Source organism: Plecotus auritus, assembly GCF_963455305.1.
Source record: "Plecotus auritus genome assembly, chromosome: X".
Classification (NCBI taxonomy): domain Eukaryota; kingdom Metazoa; phylum Chordata; class Mammalia; order Chiroptera; family Vespertilionidae; genus Plecotus; species Plecotus auritus.
Genome location: NC_137784.1, coordinates 12,609,281 through 12,629,588, shown reverse-complemented (window position 1 = coordinate 12,629,588; position 20,308 = coordinate 12,609,281). Strand labels below are relative to the sequence as shown.

At 39.2% G+C, this 20,308-nt stretch overlaps 1 protein-coding gene across 1 annotated transcript; it reads left to right on the top strand.

Annotated features, from left to right (window-relative positions):
• Positions 1-965: 965 nt before the first annotated feature.
• On the top strand, positions 966-20,029 carry EIF1AX (eukaryotic translation initiation factor 1A X-linked). Its single transcript, XM_080651974.1, has 7 exons — positions 966-1,239; positions 4,993-5,076; positions 8,261-8,364; positions 9,612-9,662; positions 12,377-12,458; positions 13,883-13,974; positions 16,036-20,029. Exons 1-7 carry the CDS (start codon positions 1,224-1,226, stop codon positions 16,039-16,041), a joined length of 435 nt encoding a protein of 144 aa, XP_080508100.1. The 5' UTR covers positions 966-1,223; the 3' UTR covers positions 16,042-20,029.
• The last annotated feature ends 279 nt before the right edge of the window (positions 20,030-20,308 follow it).

Sequence of the window (20,308 nt, the reverse complement as noted above, 5' to 3'; positions counted from 1 at the left end):
ATCCATAAATTACAAGTTTTACAAGAAGCTATCTCTCTAGACCAAGTGTATCTTGCTAAAAGCATTTTAGAGAAGGATTTTTTGTTTTCTTTCCATTAAATGTCATTATCATATTTAAAAGGAAATTTGAGATCATTGATTGCTGGTAGAGAGGGAATGGGTTATAGGCCTGCTGTTATCCCTTTCCTTCTCAGTAGACATTTGTAGTAGTTTTATATTATGATAGCGTATTAGTTTGCTAAGGCTGCCATAACAAAATACCACAGACTGGCAGAAATTTATTTTGTCACACTTCTGGAGCCTGGTTGTTCAAGATCAAGAGTCCAGCACCCTATCTCCAAACAAAGTCAGATTCTGAGGTATTAGGGGTTAGGAATTCAACATGAATTTGGGGAGTGCACAATTCAGCCCATAACAGTGAATTCAGGTCTTCCCTCCCTCCCTCCCTTTTTTCCTTCCTGAGCACCTACTGTACTATGTACCAGACATTCTGCTAAGTTCTGGTAATGGTAAAGCAACAGATGTGGTTTACAGTGAGGTAGGGAAGACATTTATAAAGTAATAACGTCATGCAGATATTATGCTTTGGTAATGGGGATGGCAGGAAAACACTGCCCATTCCTTCAGACTCCCAACCTGTTAGGTTGGGTGAAAGAGCCACTTTAAAACAGATGTGAGATTACAGTTGATGAGTCAGCTGCTCAAACCCTGAGAGGCTGGTTTGTCACAAAGCAGCAGACGTCTGATGTCAGCCAGCAGGGGGCGCTACCTGAACAAGCCCTTTACTAGGAAGCTTGGGCCCCTCCCATTTCCTCCCTGACTCCGCCTCCTCCTTGCTCATGGCCCCGCCCCCTACGTGTTCCGCGAACACTCCCGGAGCGCGTGTCGCTCAGCTTTAACAATAGGGGCGGGGCCAGGCGGCCACGCCTGCGCACTGGAGACAGGGGGCGGGCCCAGGCGGCGTTGGAGGCGGAGAAAAGCAACGCAAGCAGATGCGACGCCATTTGCTGCCGGCCGTGCGTGTGTAAAGCAGGTTTCGGAAGAGCTCGGTCTCGGGACTCGTCCGCGCACGCGACCGGCCTCTCGCGCCCGCTTGGTACCGCGGGGCTCCGCGCGTCACCCCTCCCGCCCCTTGGAGGAATCGCCGCCGCCACCACCGCCGCCGCCACCACCGCCGCCGCCCGAGTAAGAGTCGGAGTCGCCGCGAGGCCTCTGCTCCCGCCATGCCCAAGAATAAAGGTAATGCTGCCTGGACCCCAGGACCACGACTCCTCTCTGCCGGGTCCCCCGGCCATCCTTGCGGCTTCGGGATAGCCCAGGCCGCAGTGACCTTCCTCTCCGCCCGGCCTGCAGATGGCTGGGCGATCGGGACGCCGTCCTGGGCTTGGGAGAGGAGCTGGGAAGTTACTCCTGTCTCCCAGTTTGGTCTCATTGGGGTGGAGCCGACGCCATTTTTGTAGGGCCTCCTGCAGGAGAATGTGGGCTTTTGCTCCTGATTGGCGCCACAGTGACCTCGGCGTGGTGGGGGCCCATGCGGTGACCTCCCCTGGGGCGGCGTGGGATTCGCAAATGGGCGCTTTTTGGCCGTCCTGGGCAAGGGGAGTTAAACCCTGGAAGCAGTTCTTAACTTTTAGAGGGTGATGCTTGCTTTAGTGACCATCAGGTACCCCTACATGGGTTTCTTTATGGACAGAAGTTGAATATTGTTGAGACTACTCCTCTCTTGTAAACAGTGGGCGAAACCTGGATGCAATTTTGAGGTTCATCTCTAGAGATAATACCCTTCCCCATCCCTTTACGGAGTTTAAACCCCCGCCCCCCATACTTGTTCCATATTTAGCCAAGTTTTCTAGCTTTGTTTCAGATATTATATATATATATATATATATATATATATATATATATATATATATATATATATATATATATATATATATTGTGCTGGAAGTAAAGACCTTTAAGTTCCCTCCATTCTGAAGTTAAACATTCACAAGTTACCAGACTTGAGGATAAGTTTATTTGGACTTTCCAAAATGAAAAGCCTAGTCTAGGTAAAAGCAAAATAGTCCTAAAGAAAGTTTCCCTTTTTTAGACTTAAGGGTGTTTCTCCTTTTTTGAGCATCCTTATAATTTCTCAAAGGAAATTGTTCAAGTAGAAACTGGGAAAACTGTGTTTCTGACAGAAGAGGAGCTTATTTCAGAACCCACAAGAAGTTTCCTTTGGTTATTCATCCTGAGACCCCCTGCCCTGACCTGGCCTACTTCTGTTTTTCCTACTTCACAGCTGGCTACAGCTTTTCTGCCTCATTTCCTCTGTAGCTGTCACTACTCATTTTATCCCTTGGGATATTTAGTTGCAATTCTGTGTAAGATTTGTTGCAGTTCCCGCAGGGCAAGCTACCTTATTGCCCTTAGAAATCTAACTTGTAGGTCCTTTTTGGAGCAAGGATTTTACTGCTAGTAATTCTTGGGAAGATTGGGTGATAAAATAGGGTTTTTTAAAAGTCATAGTTTTCTTGCAAGCTATATAATCCTTTATTCCCTGTGAGATGGTAACTGGATCGCTTTAATGGGTATCTTATTCTCACTTTTATTTCTAGCATGAGATTTCCAATTCCTTCACTAGACTGTAAGCTGTAAAGGGCAGTAATAGTATCTGTCTTAATAACATTGGATTGCTAGCACTTGACACTTAGTAGATGCTCAATAAATATTTGTTGGATTAAGTCACCTCCCTTCTGTTGAGTCCACCCTTAGGTGGATAATAGGTTACCCTTTAGTTCCAAGGATAGGACTTCTGCATTAAACCACATCTAGTTCACTAGTCTCCTTCCTTTAAAGTTCATTCCATTGCATGGCAATAAAATAGAGAGGGGGGTGATCAGGGTATGGTTAATTCTGGTACATTGACAAGTGATGAATCACTTTTATAAGTAACATTTTGGGCGTACAAAAATTATAGATAATGCAGTGAACACCTGGGAATCCATTACACCGAACTTGAGGATTACAACACATTCAGTTAAAGCCCTCTGTGTCTTCCTTCCTTACCTTGGGGGAAAGTGCTCCCACACTTTAAGGGTCTCACTACCTTTGATTTTAAAATCACCACTCCTTTAGGAATATGTGGACTACTCTTGACTGATTTATTCAAAGACTCGCCAGCTCCAGTATATAACTCAGCAAACAAAGTAGGTATGATTCTTGTCCTAATGGAGCTTTCACTTTAGTTTGAAGATCTGGCATGATTAGTGGCTTGAAGCAAAAGGTACTTTTCTCTTCCAGGGAATTAGTTTTGGTGTGCCCTAAGAATGCCTCAAATACTGAATTCTAAGGACTCTGGGTGGGTCAGGAAATTGTAGAGGCCCACCTAACAATTGCACAGAGCAGGGGTCCTCAAACTTTTTAAACAGGGGGCCAGTTCACTGTCCCTCAGACCGTTGGAGGGCCGGACTATAGTTTTAAAAAAAAAACTGAACAAATTCCTATGCGCACTGCGGGCCCAGGACGAGTCGTCGGCTGCTAAGCAGGACAGGCAGTGGCATCTGGCGGGCCGGATAAATGTCCTCAGCGGGCCGCATGTGGCCCGCGGGCCGTAGTTTGAGGACCCCTGGCACAGAGCATTGTGAGACTGTACCCAGGACAGGGTAAGTGCACATGATGATGCAAGAAGTTAAGTGTGTCTGTCTTTAGAGTGGCCAAGTGCACACTCTTTATTCTGTTTGGGTTATGAACCTTTTGCTGCTTCCACACTCTTCCCATATGTCCCTTAATCTCACTACCACTTATAGCCATTTTTGGAAATGACTGCCAGTGTTGTTTAGGGTCTGAAATGGGACAAAATGCTGTGTAGAGAAACCCTAATGTGGGGGGCTAATGTTAAGTGAGTTACTTCTTTGAGCTTAGGTAAACTCACTGGTAAACTGGAGGTAAATGACTTATTACCTCATAAGGTGATTGTGACAAGTAAGTAGGTGGTTGCATAGTGTCTGGTGACTGACATCTGAACTCTCAGGTCACGTGATATAGCCTCGGATAAGTCACTTAACCTTTCGAGGTCCATTCATTATCTTGTGAAATAAAGACAAAATAATACCTATCTCATAGGCATAGGCTTGTTAGGGGCGAAATACTAGAACAGTGAGTAGTCTACTTGAAGCATAAGGGAATGGAAGTATTGAGAGATAGGTTGGTGTCATGTTTATAGGTTGAGAGACTTACATTCTGTAAGGTAGTTATGTTATCACTAACAGAAACAAGGATGTTGAGTAAGGACCAGCTCTGTAAAAGAAAGTAAATGGGGTTTTGAATAAAATTGAGCTTGAGATGGCAGTAACCCATTTACTATAGAAATGTACTGAGGCCAATAGAAATAGGAGATAAAGGCTTAGTTGAAATAGGGGGCTGGGGTGTAAAATTATTAACATTGAAGTGGTAGGTGAGAGAAAAATAAATTTCCTTAGAAAGTGTGGGTGAGCAGAAGGAATTTGAACCAGTGTGTCCCATTCCAATAGCTATAACTTTACCTTTTTTGTTTTGTTTTCTTGCATTGTCTTCTTTTCAGACATCTCCTATTTGTACTCACACCTTTCATTGGGATGGGGGGAAGGGTCAGGTAAAAGAGAGACAAGGCGCTGTAGGTTCACTGAGCTGTGTAGTCAACCAAGTGACTTTATGATCCAGGGCAGTTTGGTCATTGAATGCAGATGTCCTCAGAAAAGGATCTATATACTTTTATACAATATCTGCTTTGGTTTGTTTGTATTTGATGTCAAAAATATTCCAAAAGGGAATTTCCAAGAAGGGTAGGGGGGTGACAATATGTATATGTTTAATATAATTGGAGATTGTAAAATTTAATGATTGTGTGACTAAATTTGAATTTTTTAGGTAAGTGGTTTTTTTTTAACTGTTCTGTATGCCTCGATTTAGTTTAGTTTTTTTTCCTACTGTTTTGCAGATAATGTCTTTTTCTTTCCTTAAAACCATTAGGTAAAGGAGGTAAAAACAGACGTAGGGGTAAGAATGAAAATGAATCCGAAAAAAGAGAATTGGTGTTCAAGGAAGATGGGCAAGGTAAGTGTTTTTCATAAGTTAGGATCCTTTTAGTAATAGTTTTGTTGTTCAAATATGGAATTTCCGTTTCTAAACATAAAAGAGATACTATTCATAATCCTGAGCAGTGAATCGCATGTCCCTTTTTGCTCTTCTCCATTTCTTTTGCTAATCATTTTGGTTACCAGTCTGCGTTGAGGATTGGTGGTGTTTCTGTAAATGTATAGGTTTGTTGTGTTGCGTATCTAGGAATGAATTATACAGGTCAGAGGGAATTAAGCCTCAAAAGTGATGGTTGACAATTCTGTGATTTAGTGGGCTTTTTTTTAAATAGTAAATGGTGCTACATGGTATGTGCAGTGGACCATGGATACTTGAGAGATGAGTCTAAGCCTTTCCTTCTCTTCTCCAGTGCCATTAGCATATAATTTCATAAAAAATAATAAAATGAAGTTGAACATTTGACTGACCTTTTCTAACCGATTAACACTTTGTGCCAGCCCAAGACATATTATACTAGTTTCTTATATTTTTATTTTGAGTACTTTCAAACCTTTAGAGAAGTTGCAGTATTAATACAATGAACTTTTCTTAAATTGTTGTGTGTGTGTGTGTGTGTGTGTGTGTGTGTGTGTGTTTCCGGAACCATTTGAAAGTTAGTTGCGGACATCATAATACTTTTCCCTTACCGCTTCTTCCTGTGCCTCTTAAGAACAGGTATATTCTCTTACATAACCACAACAGAACGCTTGGGTAATTTAATTAGAGTATATTATATATCTAGTATATGGTCCATAAGTCAAAATTTTCCAGTTATCCCAATAATCTACAGCACTTTTTTTTTTTTTAATATATTTTATTGATTTTTTACAGAGAGGAAGGGAGAGGGATAGAGAGCTAGAAACATTGATGAGAGAGAAACATCCATCAGCTGCCTCCTGCACATCCCCTACTGGGGACGTGCCCGCAACCAAGGTACATGCCCTTGACCGGAATCGAACCTGGGACCTTTCAGTCCGCAGGCTGACGCTCTATCCACTGAGCCAAACCGGTTTTGGCAATCTACAGCACTTTTTAACAAAGAAATTATTTTTATAGTCTTTTTATAGAACTTCGGTGATTTGTTCACACCATATAAAAATGAAACATATTTTCTGGCTAAGAAAGCTTTTTTTCTTTGCCTTAGTCATTCTAGCCCCCATTAGAAGTTGACTTGATTTTGACTGCCACTACATTTACTTTTTCATATCCCCCCCCCCCCCCCCCACTTTGGAAGAGAGGCTGCCATTTATTTATTTATTTTTAATTTTTTATTGATTTCAGAGAGGGAGAGAAAGATAGAAACACCAATGATAGAGAATCATTATTCAGCTGCCTCCTGCATGCCCCGTACTGGATCGAGCCCTCAACCCGAGTATGTGCCCTGACCAGCAATCAAACCATGACCTCCTGGTTCATAGGTTGATGCTCAACCACTGAGCCACTCTGGCCTGGCAAAAGGCTGTCTTTGACCACCATGTTGAAGTACTAGGTTCACTGTACATAATCTGGGTAACTTCCATTTGTCAACCCCACAATCAATTTTTCAAAGTTACATCACTGTATTTACCAATCCTATATAATAAAGAGGTAATATGCAAATTGACCCTCATGCCCTCACACAAGATGGCTGCCACAAGATGGCCAGCAGGGAACGGTAGTTGTGGACAATCAGGCCAGCAGGGCAGGGCAGTTGGGGGCAACCAGGCCGGCAGGGGAGAGCAGTTTGGGGGTACCGGGCCAGGAAGGGAGGGCAGTTAGGAGGGACCAGGCTGGCAGGGTAGGGCAGTTGGGGGCAACCAGGCCTGCAAGGGAGGGCAGTTGGGGGCAGTTGGGCTGGCAGGGGAGCAGTTAAGCGTCAATCAGGCTGGCAGGGGAGTGGTTAAGGGGTGATCAGGTTGGCAGGCAGGTGAGCGGTTGGGAGCCAGCAGTCCCAGATTGTGAGAGGGATGTCCGACTGCCACAGGGATCGGGCCTAAACCGGCAGTCTGACATCCCCTAGGGGTCCCAGATTGGAGAGGGTGCAGGCTGGGCTGAGGGGGACACACACACACAAACACGAATTTCATGCACTGGGCCTCTATTTGGTAGATACCCTCCACACACACACACACACACACACACACGAATTTCATGCACCGGGCCTCTATTTGGTAGATACCCTCTTTGGCGGTTAATGTACTGCTTGAATAAGTAAAGGTTCTGAAGTGATGGCCCCTCTTCCCGTGTCTTCTGTCATTTACTGACAAAAGAGACAGGCCAATGTACAAGCTAATGCTCATAATCTCAAGTTTTTCAAATGGCATTGAAACCAGTTGGCTTCCTGGGTACCCTTTTGGAAAGATTTTAATTGAAAGCTTGGCATTTTGCCTAAAAACATCTTTCTGGCTTTACAAAAACTTCAGAATAATTACTAAGACATTCTAATTTAACAAATGTAGCTTAATTAACATTTAAACTACTTTCATTTGCCACATCTACCAAGTATTGTGTTGAGATTATCCTCTAAAGGTTCTAAGGGAAAGGAGATCCAAAATTGGCAAAGGCTTCGAGAGATTGAGGAGAGGTATAGTATGTACATTTTGGGACAAGCCATCTTGCTCTCCAAAAGTAAAGCAGTCATGAAGAAACATTTCTGATAGCAGAGATGAGTCTTGGTTGTGGCTCTGCCATTAACTATCTTGGGGTTTGTCACTCCCTTTCATTTATTTTACTGCCCCTCGCCATATATTTATTCCCAACTAGTACCACCTATATGTTCTAGTCACTTTTTTTTTTTTGGTGAGCAATTATGAATTGATTCAATCATCCGCACACCAGGTGGCTGAGACTGGATGGCCCCAGCCTGTTCTAGTCACTTTTTTTTTTAATATATTTTATTGATTTTACAGAGAGAGGAAGGGAGAGAGATTAAAGATCTAGAACCATCGATGAGAGAAACATCAATCAGCTGCCTCTTGCACACCCCCTACTGGGGATGTGCCCGCAACCAAGGTACATGCCCTTGACCTGAATCGAACCTGGGACCTTTCAGTCCGCAGGCCGAAGCTCTATCCACTGAGCAAAACCAGTCAGGGCGTGTTCTAGTCACTTTTATGTGGACTTCCAAATTGCTTTTATCAAAAGCTGAACAATATCTTATGCCCTTTTCTTTTCCCTCCCCCAGAATATGCTCAGGTAATCAAAATGTTGGGAAATGGACGCTTAGAAGCAATGTGTTTTGATGGTGTAAAGAGATTGTGTCACATCAGAGGGAAATTGAGGAAAAAGGTAGGTGTGGAGATTTGTTAACACAAAATTATGGTTAAGGGGAGGGGTGGAAATGTCTCTACAGTTTTTATGGGCCAAGGACCTCATTTTTATAAGTTACCAAAAGAGTTCAGTAGAACAGTGATTTGCAGATTCTATTTAAAGACTCAATTTGCATCACCTATGTTGTATTCCTGCCAAAAATGTTTAACCGGAATCTAATTATGAGGAAATAATCGACAAATCCAAATTGAGGGACTCTCTGCAAAACAAATCAGGAAAGGAAAAAAAAAAAAAAGGCTGGGGTGCTATTAAGTGTTACATTAATGTTAAATTTCCTGAATTGTGATCTAGAATGGGCTGCCTTGGAAAGTGAAGACTAATGTCCTATCACAGTAGGTGTTCGGGCAGGTTTATTAGTTAAATTAGTTAAAAGTTCCTCCAACTCTGATTTTATGATTATTTTTTAAGTTTTGTTTGTTAATTCTTCTGTTACCAAACTAAAAGGTTGGGGTGGGGAAGTGGAAGGAAGGGAGGGAGGCAGATGAAGAAACATATCTAATTTTCTATTCTTACATGTAAAGGATAGATAACTAATCACTTAGAATAGTTCACTAGGGGGTGGGGGATCCCTTTTTAAATTAATCGTCATTCCTCTAGAACAGTGGTTCTCAACCTTTCTGATGCCGCGATCCTTTAATACAGTTCCTCATGTTGTGGTGACCCCCAACCATAAAATGATTTTCGTTGCTACTTCATAACTGTAATTTTGCTGCTGTTATGAATCGTAATGTAAATATCTGTGTTTTCCGATGGTCTTGGGCGACCCTGCTAGTGGTTCTCAACCTGGTTCGCGACCCACAGGTTAAGAACCGCTGCTGTAGAGCCTAAGACCATCGGGAAACACAGATATTTACATTACGATTCATAACAGCAGCAAAATTACAGTTATGAAGTAGCAACGAAAATCATTTTATGGTTGGGTGTCACCACAACATGAGGAACTGTATAAAGGGTTGCAGCATTAGAAAGGTTGAAAACCACTGCTCTAGAATGAATAAACTACCAGGTAGTTAAATAAGGTTTTTTTAACATTCCAAATTACCGAAAAGTTGAAACAGGCACAGCTGCTTGCTATAATTTGTATTTTGTTTTTGTTTTTTCCTATTTGTAAATGTAGTTACTTCAACCGCAATTGGGTGAATAGCATTTTATGGGAATGCTCCTTCAATGTTGCATTTGATTCTTTATTTGTATTTCTTTTATAGGTTTGGATAAATACCTCCGACATAATATTAGTTGGTCTACGAGACTACCAGGTAAAAAAATAAAATAACAGTTTTATGCACTTGCCAGATTTTGATGATCCATTAGTGTTAGGAACATAAGTCATAACCGTATTTTAGCAGTTCTAGCCCAGTATGCTCCTCACCATTGTATCAGCAAACATTTCATAAGGCATTGTGCTAGTCAGTGGTCGGCAAACTGCGGCTATGTTGACTAATGAGTTTGCTGACCACTGGGATAGGGGCTTAATCACAAGGAACAACAGCCTATAATTATTGGAATCGAGAGTCTAGGTCCAGCCGTGGACAAACTACGGCCCGCGGGCCGGATCCGGCCCGTTCGGCTGTTCTATCCGGCCCGCGGAGCCGAAAGAGCGGAGGGTTCTCTTGCTCTCCCCTCCGCTCCTTTACTTTGAATTTATATTAGTTCACACAAACACTCCATCCATGCTTTTGTTCCGGCCCTCCGGTCCAGTTTAAGAACCCATTGTGGCCCTCAAGTCAAAAAGTTTGCCCACCCCTGGCTAGGTCAGTGGTCGGCAAACTCATTAGTCAACAGAGCGGCAAACCGCGGCTCACAAGCCGCAGTTTGCCGACCATTGTGCTAGGTAACCCCGAGATTGTGGTTCCCAAATGCCAGTCTGTGGAGCTCGCATTTTCACAGTAGAAGAAATGCAGGCCATGTAAATTTTTCATGAAGCTAAATGGTTCTTTTTCCTTTTCTGATATTTAAATTATTTCCTTTTTAGCCCAAGGCGGTGTTTCTAAGTAGTTAGAATGTTGGCCTATGGACCGAAGGGTCACACATTTGATTCCAAGTCAAGGGCATGTACCTGGGCTGCAGGTAAAATTTCCAGCCCTGGTCAGTGTGCATGCAGTCAATCCATGTGTCTCTCTCACATTGATGTTTCACTCTCTCTAAAAATCAATGGAAAATATATCCTCCCGTGAGGATTAACAAAAGTTTCCTTTTTGGAATGAGATAGTGAATAGTAGTTAGTGTTCTTAGTTGGCGAAATAAAAATGTAATCTTACGTTGGTCCTCCCACCATTTTGTTGTTGTTAATCCTCACACTAGGGTATTTTTTCCCACTGATTTTTAGAGAGAGTGGAAGGGAGGTAGGGGGAAAAGAGAGAGAAACATCAATGTGAGAGAGACACATCGGTTGGTTACCTCTCCATGTACCCCCATGAGCCGGGGAATCTTGACCAGGAATTGAACCCGAGACCCTTCAGTGTGCAGGCCGACGCTCTACCACTGAACCACACGGCCAGGGCCTCACCCCAGTTTTTGTATGGTTTTTTTTTTTTTTTTTTTTTTTTTTTTTTTTTTTTTAGCTATACATCTTGAATTCAAAATCTGGAAAGAGTTACTCATGGGGCTACAGCTGAATGATTCATGCTGCCATCCCACAAGATGCGAACAGCCTGGTAATGAGGGGAATAAGAAAAGCACCCAGTTAATTACAGTATAAACCATGATATACGTTTGTACTCTAAATTTAGATCAGCACTTGGGTGAGAAAATTAATAGTTTGCCCTCATGATCTCAACCTGGAGACATTGTGGGTCTGTGAAATCTATTTGGTTCTACCTATTGGAACTTAACCCACCATGTGTTAAATCACATTGTGAGTGATAAAATGTTTTTATTTTTAAAAATATATGTATATATTCCAGAATAAAGAATTAAAATCGTTGCTTTAAATCTGGTTCTCAACCATGGGTGATTTTTTTTTTTTTTTTTTTTTTTTTTTTTATGTCCAGGGGCCATTTGGCAGTGTCTGGAGACATTTCTGGTTGTCACACCTGAGGGAGGGGGACAGTGCTGCTGGCATCTAGTGGGTAGAGACCAGAGATGCTGCAAAACATCCTACAATGCACAGGACAGGCTCTGTAACAAAGAGTTATTCAGCCAAAAATATCAGTAGTGCTGAGGTTAAGAAAGCCTGCTTTAAATTCATACCATTTTAATGTCCGTTCTCTTCTTTTGATCTCAAAAATAACCCCAGAAGTAGGGATAATAGTTTCCTGTTTGAAGATAGGAAACCAAGGTGCCAAAAGGTACAACATTCTGACTAGAAAATAACAGCCAAGACCAACTTTTCTGATTCTTAATTTCTCATGATCCTTCTCTGCCCCTGCCACTTCAAGGGTGGTCCAGGGACCAGTAGCATCACTAGCTTTTGGGAACTTGTTAGAAATGTAGAAATGCTTGGACCCCCACCCCAAGCCTCCTAAATCAGAATATGCATTCTAACAGGATTCCCCCTGGGCTTCTTTACACATAACAGTTTATGTAGGATGTATAGATAAATTCATGGCTTCACATCAACTAAGCTATCTTCAGGAGGTGTAAAAGCTCCACAGGAGATTCTGATCAATTCTACCCTAAGAACCACTGATACATGGAAAGTGTATTAATTTCCTTAGGTCATTACACCAATCTCAATTTTTGAATTGGAGTGTTTAATGTTTAATAACCCTGAAAATAATGGTTCCAGGGAATTTTTGTATTTCAAAAGACTTCTAATCAAATCAGAGGGTAATGTTAAATAATCCACAAGATTAGGTCTGCACAGTTCTGCTCTTATTAAAGTGAGATCTGTGAAGATCTTCCGTAAGCTTGTTGATCATTACTCATTTATGCATGCCAGCTTCATACTGGGTTAAACCCAAGGATGTTTTTCAGAGGGTAGGAGAAAACTTAATATTTTGCCATAATCTGTTATTTTTCTCTTTTCAAGGATAATAAAGCTGATGTAATTTTAAAATACAATGCTGATGAAGCGAGAAGTCTGAAGGCATATGGCGAGCTTCCGGAGCATGGTAATGTCTCAGTTACTATATTAACCTGTCATGGTGCTATATTACCTGGTCATATCAAGGGAAGGGATTTAGGGTAGAATTTTGTGGATTTTGCATACTTACTTTTGTGCTTACATGATCTGTTTTAAGTCTGGACTGCCTATACTTCATAATACTAGATACCTTAAGAAAATAACTGAGGTTCTGTTCTAATAAATATACTTTTGGTGAGGAGTTATATACTTTATAAGCCCTGGATTTCTGCATTATACCAAAGGAAACATTTTGTTGAGTATTTTAAAAGTCATTTCTCAAAGAGACTGTTAGTGTTTGTCTAACTTTAAATGTGAAGCAAGGGTAGTAATTAGGCACTATTGTTGATTTTTATTAAAAAGGCAGTCTTCAATTTATCGTACCTAGTATCACAGAATCCCACAGGATTTTTTAAGCCAACATTCTTTGTTTCCTCCCCCAACACAAAAAAGTATGCGCTCTTAATGCGGAAAACTTAACTAAAACAAAAATAAGTCCCTCACAGCTTTATCAAAAGGGAAATGTACTTTATATACTATTTTGTAAGCCTGCATTTTACAATAATTTTGTATTATATCATATTTTGATGTATCTCCAAGTCATTAGAATAATCACACATTTATTAATTTTTAAACATAGAATACTGTAGACCAGTGGTCGGCAAACTCATTAGTCAACAGAGCCAAATATCAACAGTACAACGATTGAAATTTCTTTTGAGAGCCAAATTTTTTAAACTTAAACTTCTTTTAACGCCACTTCTTCAAAATAAACTCGCCCAGGCCATGGTATTTTGTGGAAGAGCCACACTCAAGGGGCCAAAGAACAGCATGTGGCTCGCGAGCCGCAGTTTGCCGACCACTACTGTAGACCATGAAAATCCTGCTGAAATGAATTACTTGGCATTTCAAATCTAGGAAATGCTAATATATCTGGGAAGGCCTAGCATTTTCTGGTTCATTTTCATTGCTTAGGGATAGCATGATTTGAACCAAAGATTCTGATTGACGAGTCTGATGGTCGGTGAGTTATTAGGTTGTGCTCAAACCTTTTTTAAAGCACAACTGGAAGTTGTAATAGTTTTAGAATTTGTGTCATTAGATCCTGCCTTACTAAAAATACCTTTTTAAACAAAAGAAAATTATAACGCAAGTACATTCCATCTTGACTTGGCAGTTACTTTGTTGGAGGTTTTGTTTTATCAAATACTGTTCTGTATAATAGCATTGTTAAGTCAAAGTTGGCATGTTTCTGATCATAAAACTTAGATTTAATTATATTAAAAGTTTGAATTGTAAGAGTCTCCTTTTATATTTCAACATTTGATATCAGACCGCTTTTAGTGGGCAATTATTCGTTTTAATAACATCTTGGTTATGTTATATGAGCATATTTATTTATTGTTTCTTTAGCTAAAATCAATGAAACGGATACATTTGGTCCTGGAGATGACGATGAAATCCAGTTTGATGACATTGGTGATGACGACGAAGACATTGATGATGTAAGTAGATGTGCCTTCGTTTTTCAATGTTTGTGAATTATTCACAGAGAAACCAGCTTCTTCCCCCAACTTCCTTTAATCTAAGAATGTTGAACACTTAAATAAGGGTATATTTTGAGACTTGTCCATGAATTAAAGTATTTAGTAGACAACTAATCAAACTGTTTATACTTTGAGAATTCATCTATTTTCAACATTTCTTCTTAGAAAGATCAATATTTGCTTTGGCAATAAAGAGAGGAGGGGTGGACTGGCTGAAAGAGGGTGAAGGGATTAGCCAAAGAACATATATGCATAACCCATAGACACAGACAACAGTGTGGTGATGGCCAGAGGGAAGGGGAGCAGGGCTGGGTGGAGGTGGGCAAAGTTTAAAAAAATAAAAAAAAACAAGCCAAAAAAAAGGAATGTCTAAAGAAATCTCTCTTAAGAACTTTAGTTGTAAGAAATATGGTATCTTACCAAAAAAAAAGCATGTCTTTTCTCAATTGAAATACTGGTATGTTAAAAGGAGAATCTGGTTTGAACCAGCTTGATAAGAAGCATTGAAATTACAACATACATTAAAACTTTGTTGAACTCAAGGCCTTTTGCCACCATATGATGTTATCTGCTGGATATGCACTGTTGGCAATCTCTTGGTTTAGAGTTGGTGTGTTTATTTTGAGGAAAATGTATTGTTTTTCCTAACTTTAGTAAAGTAGTGATGCTCATATGAGTAAATGCCTCATTGCCCTTCTGGTCAAACTTAATTTGGGGCAATATAAATTTATTTAATAATTACTCATATCTGGTTTGGGCTCTTCTTTTCAACCCCCTTTAAATAAAAATGTAGTTCAGAAACCACCTGTGTATATATAAGTCTAAAAATATTACTAATGTTTGATTTGCTTTAAAGATGAAATTTTCATATGCCGAGAGCAGTTGTTCCGGACCAAGATTTACCTGACCAACAGAATTACCAGAGTTTTTCAAAAATAGAAAGACTGGTCTTGGGAAAGTCTGAGTTAGGCATCACTGAGATTCTACAGTGAATATTTTCCTATACTTGATTTATCACCTATATATGTATCTTTATTCATCCATCAGTCCATCTTATATTTGATGCATCTTCAAACCATTAGACGCATTTATGAACTTTTTAATATATGGTACTACTGTACTAATGCTTTGTTAACTTTAAAGCATACCCACCCTAAAATAGAAAATGAAAAAGGATAAGAAATAAATATAAATACATCATTATATATTTTTTTAGTTTCACTCCTTTTGGAGACCCTGATCTAGAGGATTCTTGTAACTAAACTGTTAGTGATACCTTGACAGTAGATTTATCAATTATATTCTGTGACAAGAACCTGACATGGTTGTAGTTTAAGGGGTGACCCAAACATTTGGACAGCTAAGCTAGGGTAGAAGGCCCCTTCAGAAATTAAGAACCTAACCAGAGAACACGCCTGAATAGGAAGAGGTGATACAGAGGTGATAGGTTGAGAATCTAGACAGGAGAAAGGTTTTCTAAGAAAGAAAAAAATTCTGAATCTCTGCCAGTGCTTCCTCAGGACTGGGCCCAGCAGGCTGGCAGGGGAAAGATAATCAAAACGGTGGTTATTAAGGGGGTTGGTGTTCTCTTGAACATTTGTAAGGGTGGCTTTGTTATCACCTGAGAACCTTCTTCCCCAAGACATTTCTCGAGATAATTTATAAGTATTCAATCTTACAACCAGGTTGACTAGAAAGAGGAGATTTTGGTCAGTATCACCACTTGTTCCTTTCTTAAAGAAATAATGCTCTGTTCCCACCCCCAAAATAAACTCGCTAGCACAGAAGGAAGGAGACACTACACTTTATTAAGAATACTCAGTTTGACATGTAACATTCTAAAGGAGGTTGTAAAGATTTACTGGCAGCAGACCAGAATTGAGAAAAGCATGGTGTACAGGATTTCCTCTTCAGATTGGATTTGTTTCCCAGAATAGCCTAAAGGTGTCCCTTATGTGGTAGGCTGCTGCAATAGAAGAACCTGTTTTTTATTTGATCTGATGTTCTTTTCCCTTTCAGATCTAACTTGACCTCAACATTCTGCATTCCAACTTCTCTGAGGATTGTTCAACAATTTGGATTTCGGCTAAGGCCTATAAAAGAAGATTAAAATTCCATTAATTTGAATGCAGTTGGGTTAAAGCACACTGATTTGTTTCTAAGGTGTTTCTTTAAAAACCGGTAGTGCTGAATTAAGTGAAATATTAAACTCACTTTGTTCTTTGGGTGTAATGGAGCTTATGGGTAAAAGAGTACAGCTACTATTTTTGAAAAGGGGAAAAAAAACCTTTCCTATTTTGACCACTTCCAGTAAATAAATGGATGCTTTAAATAAACCATTTGCCCTATACTTACCAATTATAAGTAAGCCCTAGTTTTTACTGGCCTGTTGACTGTACAGTGGCTTTCTATATATTCCACTTACCTACATGTATCCTTGAGGTTTTGAACAAATTTAAGGGAAGCAGAAATCTACATTTGAAATCAGAAATGGTCTGTTTTTCGTATTTAAGTAGCATGTGGCTATTTTATACTAATTTTGCTATTGCATACATTCTTTTCATGACCTTATTTTGTAACTATAAACATCAGCAAGAAAGCATTTCTAACATGCAGATATTAGAACCTGGGTTTTAATAGCAATTTTGAATTTGTAAGTTTAGTAATTGCAGAAATTGAACACTAGGTGGCACCCAGTTACCTTAACATTGGAAATACTGATGTGGTTGTAAATTTTTTTTACACTTACTGTGCATACAAAATATCCCAACCACGATTTTTTTGATTATGTGCATGTATGTTGAATATTTTTACAGAATTAAAAGATAATTGTCATTTTATTTCAGAAGTCATATGCAAGCTACAATTTTGAATGACTTATACACATGACTTACGGATAAATGAAAATTTAATTTCATAACAACTTGTACAAATTAAGCCCTTTTCAAACGATCCCTAAGCTGGGGAAAGGCGGGAATAACAACTTAATGAAAAGATAGTCTCCCATTTCTGAATGGAAGAGCTCCAGTGGAGAATATAATAAAGACAATGTCATGCTGCACAGTGTATTATACAATTTGTGTTTAGGGTATATTTTATTGTGTGTACAGATTTTTTTTTTTTTTTGCTTGTATGTTATTGGGACTTTAGATTCATCCTTTCTCATTCAGTTTTTCATGGCAACTCCAGTAAAATGAAATTAAAGGCTGGACTAGTTAGACCTCACTAGCCACGTTGAATTTATGTGCAACTTTAAAAGAAGAGATCCACCATGTAGCATATGATGCTTTTATTCTGCTGGTCTCCAGAGAACTGTGCTGTGATAAAAAGTAAAGGAGAATAAACCTTCGCATGGCTTGCAAAAAAAACCAAATCTCTCATAAGTGTGCAAACTCTGGAATCAAAATCTGTGGATCTATAAAACATTGTTAAGTCAAAGAATAGAAATTTTGAGTGGACAGTTGTGGTTTGTGTTTCTTAGTTGGCGTTCTTGAATACTTACCTAGTTAGACTGCATCTGAGCCCATGGGCTAGTTTTTAATATTTAAAAGAAACCAGCCTCTAAGAATTGTCAATAGTGATTGTCTTTCTCAGTAATCTAAACCTCCTAAGATATTTAGGCTTTTGTACATAAAGGTGTTTTGCTAAATTTGTGGTATATAGGAGGTGGGCAAAAGTAGGTTTACAGTTCATATGGGAAATAATACAATAATAATGCAAGAACAAACTGTTTCATGTACTTACAATTGTAAACTACTTTGCCCACCCCTGTATAGATCCTTCCACATTATTTTACCAAGAATGTTTTAACTCTGTGTCTGTGATACAGTTCATAGTAGGGATGGTGTATCTCAAACATCTTAAGTTTTTCTTACATCCTCAAATAAATACGATTTATCTAAAGATTCTTTAAAAATTACAACGATGGCCCAAGTCATGCATTTGCTAGTGATTTTTTCTTTCTTGCCTTGGAAGTAACAACTCAATGTAGTGTTGTTGCATCCTTGAAAATCTGAAATCATAATACCCATAATTGAAATAATTGGGCTGAAATCGTCGCTTATATCAACACGGAATTATTAGTAATTTATCTTTCATGTGGAAATGAATCGTTTCATCGATATATTTCAAATGAGCAATGGAAGTGGTCCTTAAGAAAAGGTTTTTTTTTGTTGTTTGGTTATACTCTGATTTGTAAAATACAATGCTGTAAAGTGTGCTCTGAAAGAAAATAAAATGTTTGGAATCCAGATAATAGTCTTACTGTTAAGAGGTGTAATAGTTATTACTAACAAACTTGATAGGCTTGCATTTTTCATGTAGTGTTTATTCCACTTCCGGTTAGAGTATAAATATGCTGTATTACTAAAGTGGCTAAATAACCAAACCAAGTGTTTGTGTGAAAAAAGACTTGCTAAGATTTATTTGTTGAATCTTGAACATCCAGCCTCTTAAAGAGAAAACCCCTCTTAAGGAGCCTGCAAACTATGCATGATGAAAATTCTTGCATTTTATTAAGGAATGGCAATTGGTTTACTCAACACATCTTATGGTATCGGCTATAAATTTAGTTGCTTACAAAACTCTTTGTGACTTGTGGTTAAACTTAGTCTCACATATCATGTAAATATTAAATTATAGGATGTTGAGTAACATCTTTAAATTGCTGTCTGTATTGACTAAGGAGCAACTGAGTAATCCATTAGGTAAAGGCATGTTTCAAATAAAAACTAGGTGGATTTACACTTTATTTGTATTATGTACAAATTTAACAGCATTCAGTATTAACTGTGGCTTGACTGTTAAAGTATCAGAATACAAGTGAGGTTCTTTATGTTACCTGACTGTCATAAAGATGAAAAAGATTTGTATCGGTATGAGGTATTAAGATTTTTTATCCTGCTTTGCAAGGGGAAGTTTCATTTATTCTGTTTGGACTCCCGTGAACTTTCACACTACCTAAAACTACCATCATTTTTATCCTTGCTTTTTTTTTTTTTTTTTTTTTCCATCCTATTCAGAAAAGTATACAATCTGAATTCTTACTATAAGTGTGATAAGACACTAGCCTCTCCAAGGAATTTGGAGAGTGTATTGGACTATGTCCTCTTCTCCCCAGCTGCCAGGTGCTTAGGAGGCAATGTGAGGGAGAGTGAAGAGCATGGGCCCTGGAGTCAGACAGCCTGTGTCCCAAACCCCACTCTTCCCTTTACCTGCAGGTGACCACAGGTACCTTCAGCTTGTCTCCGCTTCAGGCTCCTCACCTGTAAGATGAGGGTGACAAGAACAGTACCTGCAGAGTCACAGAATTGCTGGGAATTAATTTGTGTGTTCATACATGTAATGAACTTAGAGCCGTGTCCACTGCTTTTCATTCAATATCTAGGATTGTGTGAGATAGAATATGTGTGTCTTTCATATTCTCTATTTACCATTTCTTTTACTTGTAGTCTTTTAGTCTTGGGTTTCTGTAATAAAAGAAACATGTAGGTGGAATATATATTTGTATATTCATGTTGACACTATTTAAGTGGTTCAGTGGTGGAGCATCAACCCATGAACCAAGAGGTCACCCGTTGGATTCCTGGTCAGGGCATATGCCCAGACTGCTGGCTTAATCTTCAGTAGGGGCTGTGCAGGAGGCAGCTGATCAATGTTTCTCTCTCATTGGTGAGCTATTCCTCTCAAATCAATAAAAACATATTTAAAATAAATGCTACCATCCTCATTTAATTCATTACAAGACTAACGGAAGCCTCCAAATTGCTTGAAGATGTGCAAAATACCAACTGCTCTATATTTCTTTAGAGAAAGTTTATAGTAATAGTGATAGCTCTGGTTATATTTCATTCTTAAGTCTTCAATGAGTCCTTTTACATCCTTTTATAGATTCATGAAATCTAATTAGTATTGACTGATTTGGAGAGGTTTTTTCCCATGTGGAATTATGTAAAGAAATCAGATGCAAAGTAATTGCAATTAGAAAATAAAATGAGATAATTTGCAACACTGCAATTGATTCTTTCAAACTTTGTGACATTTTTAACTAAAACTTTTATTGGTGATACTTTTATGAGATTTTTATTTTTAAAAAATTATATGTAATATATGAGGGAAAGTGTGTTTTTTATTTGTGTTTCTGGTTATTTGATTGGGATGAATCTATTCAATGAGACTTCATATATGGGGTTGTATTTTCTGGGTGAGTTAATTGGTTACACACCTGTGCTGAAGATGACATTTTCTAATGTTACATCAATTGTCCAGAATGACCTTAAATTTTCAAAATCAT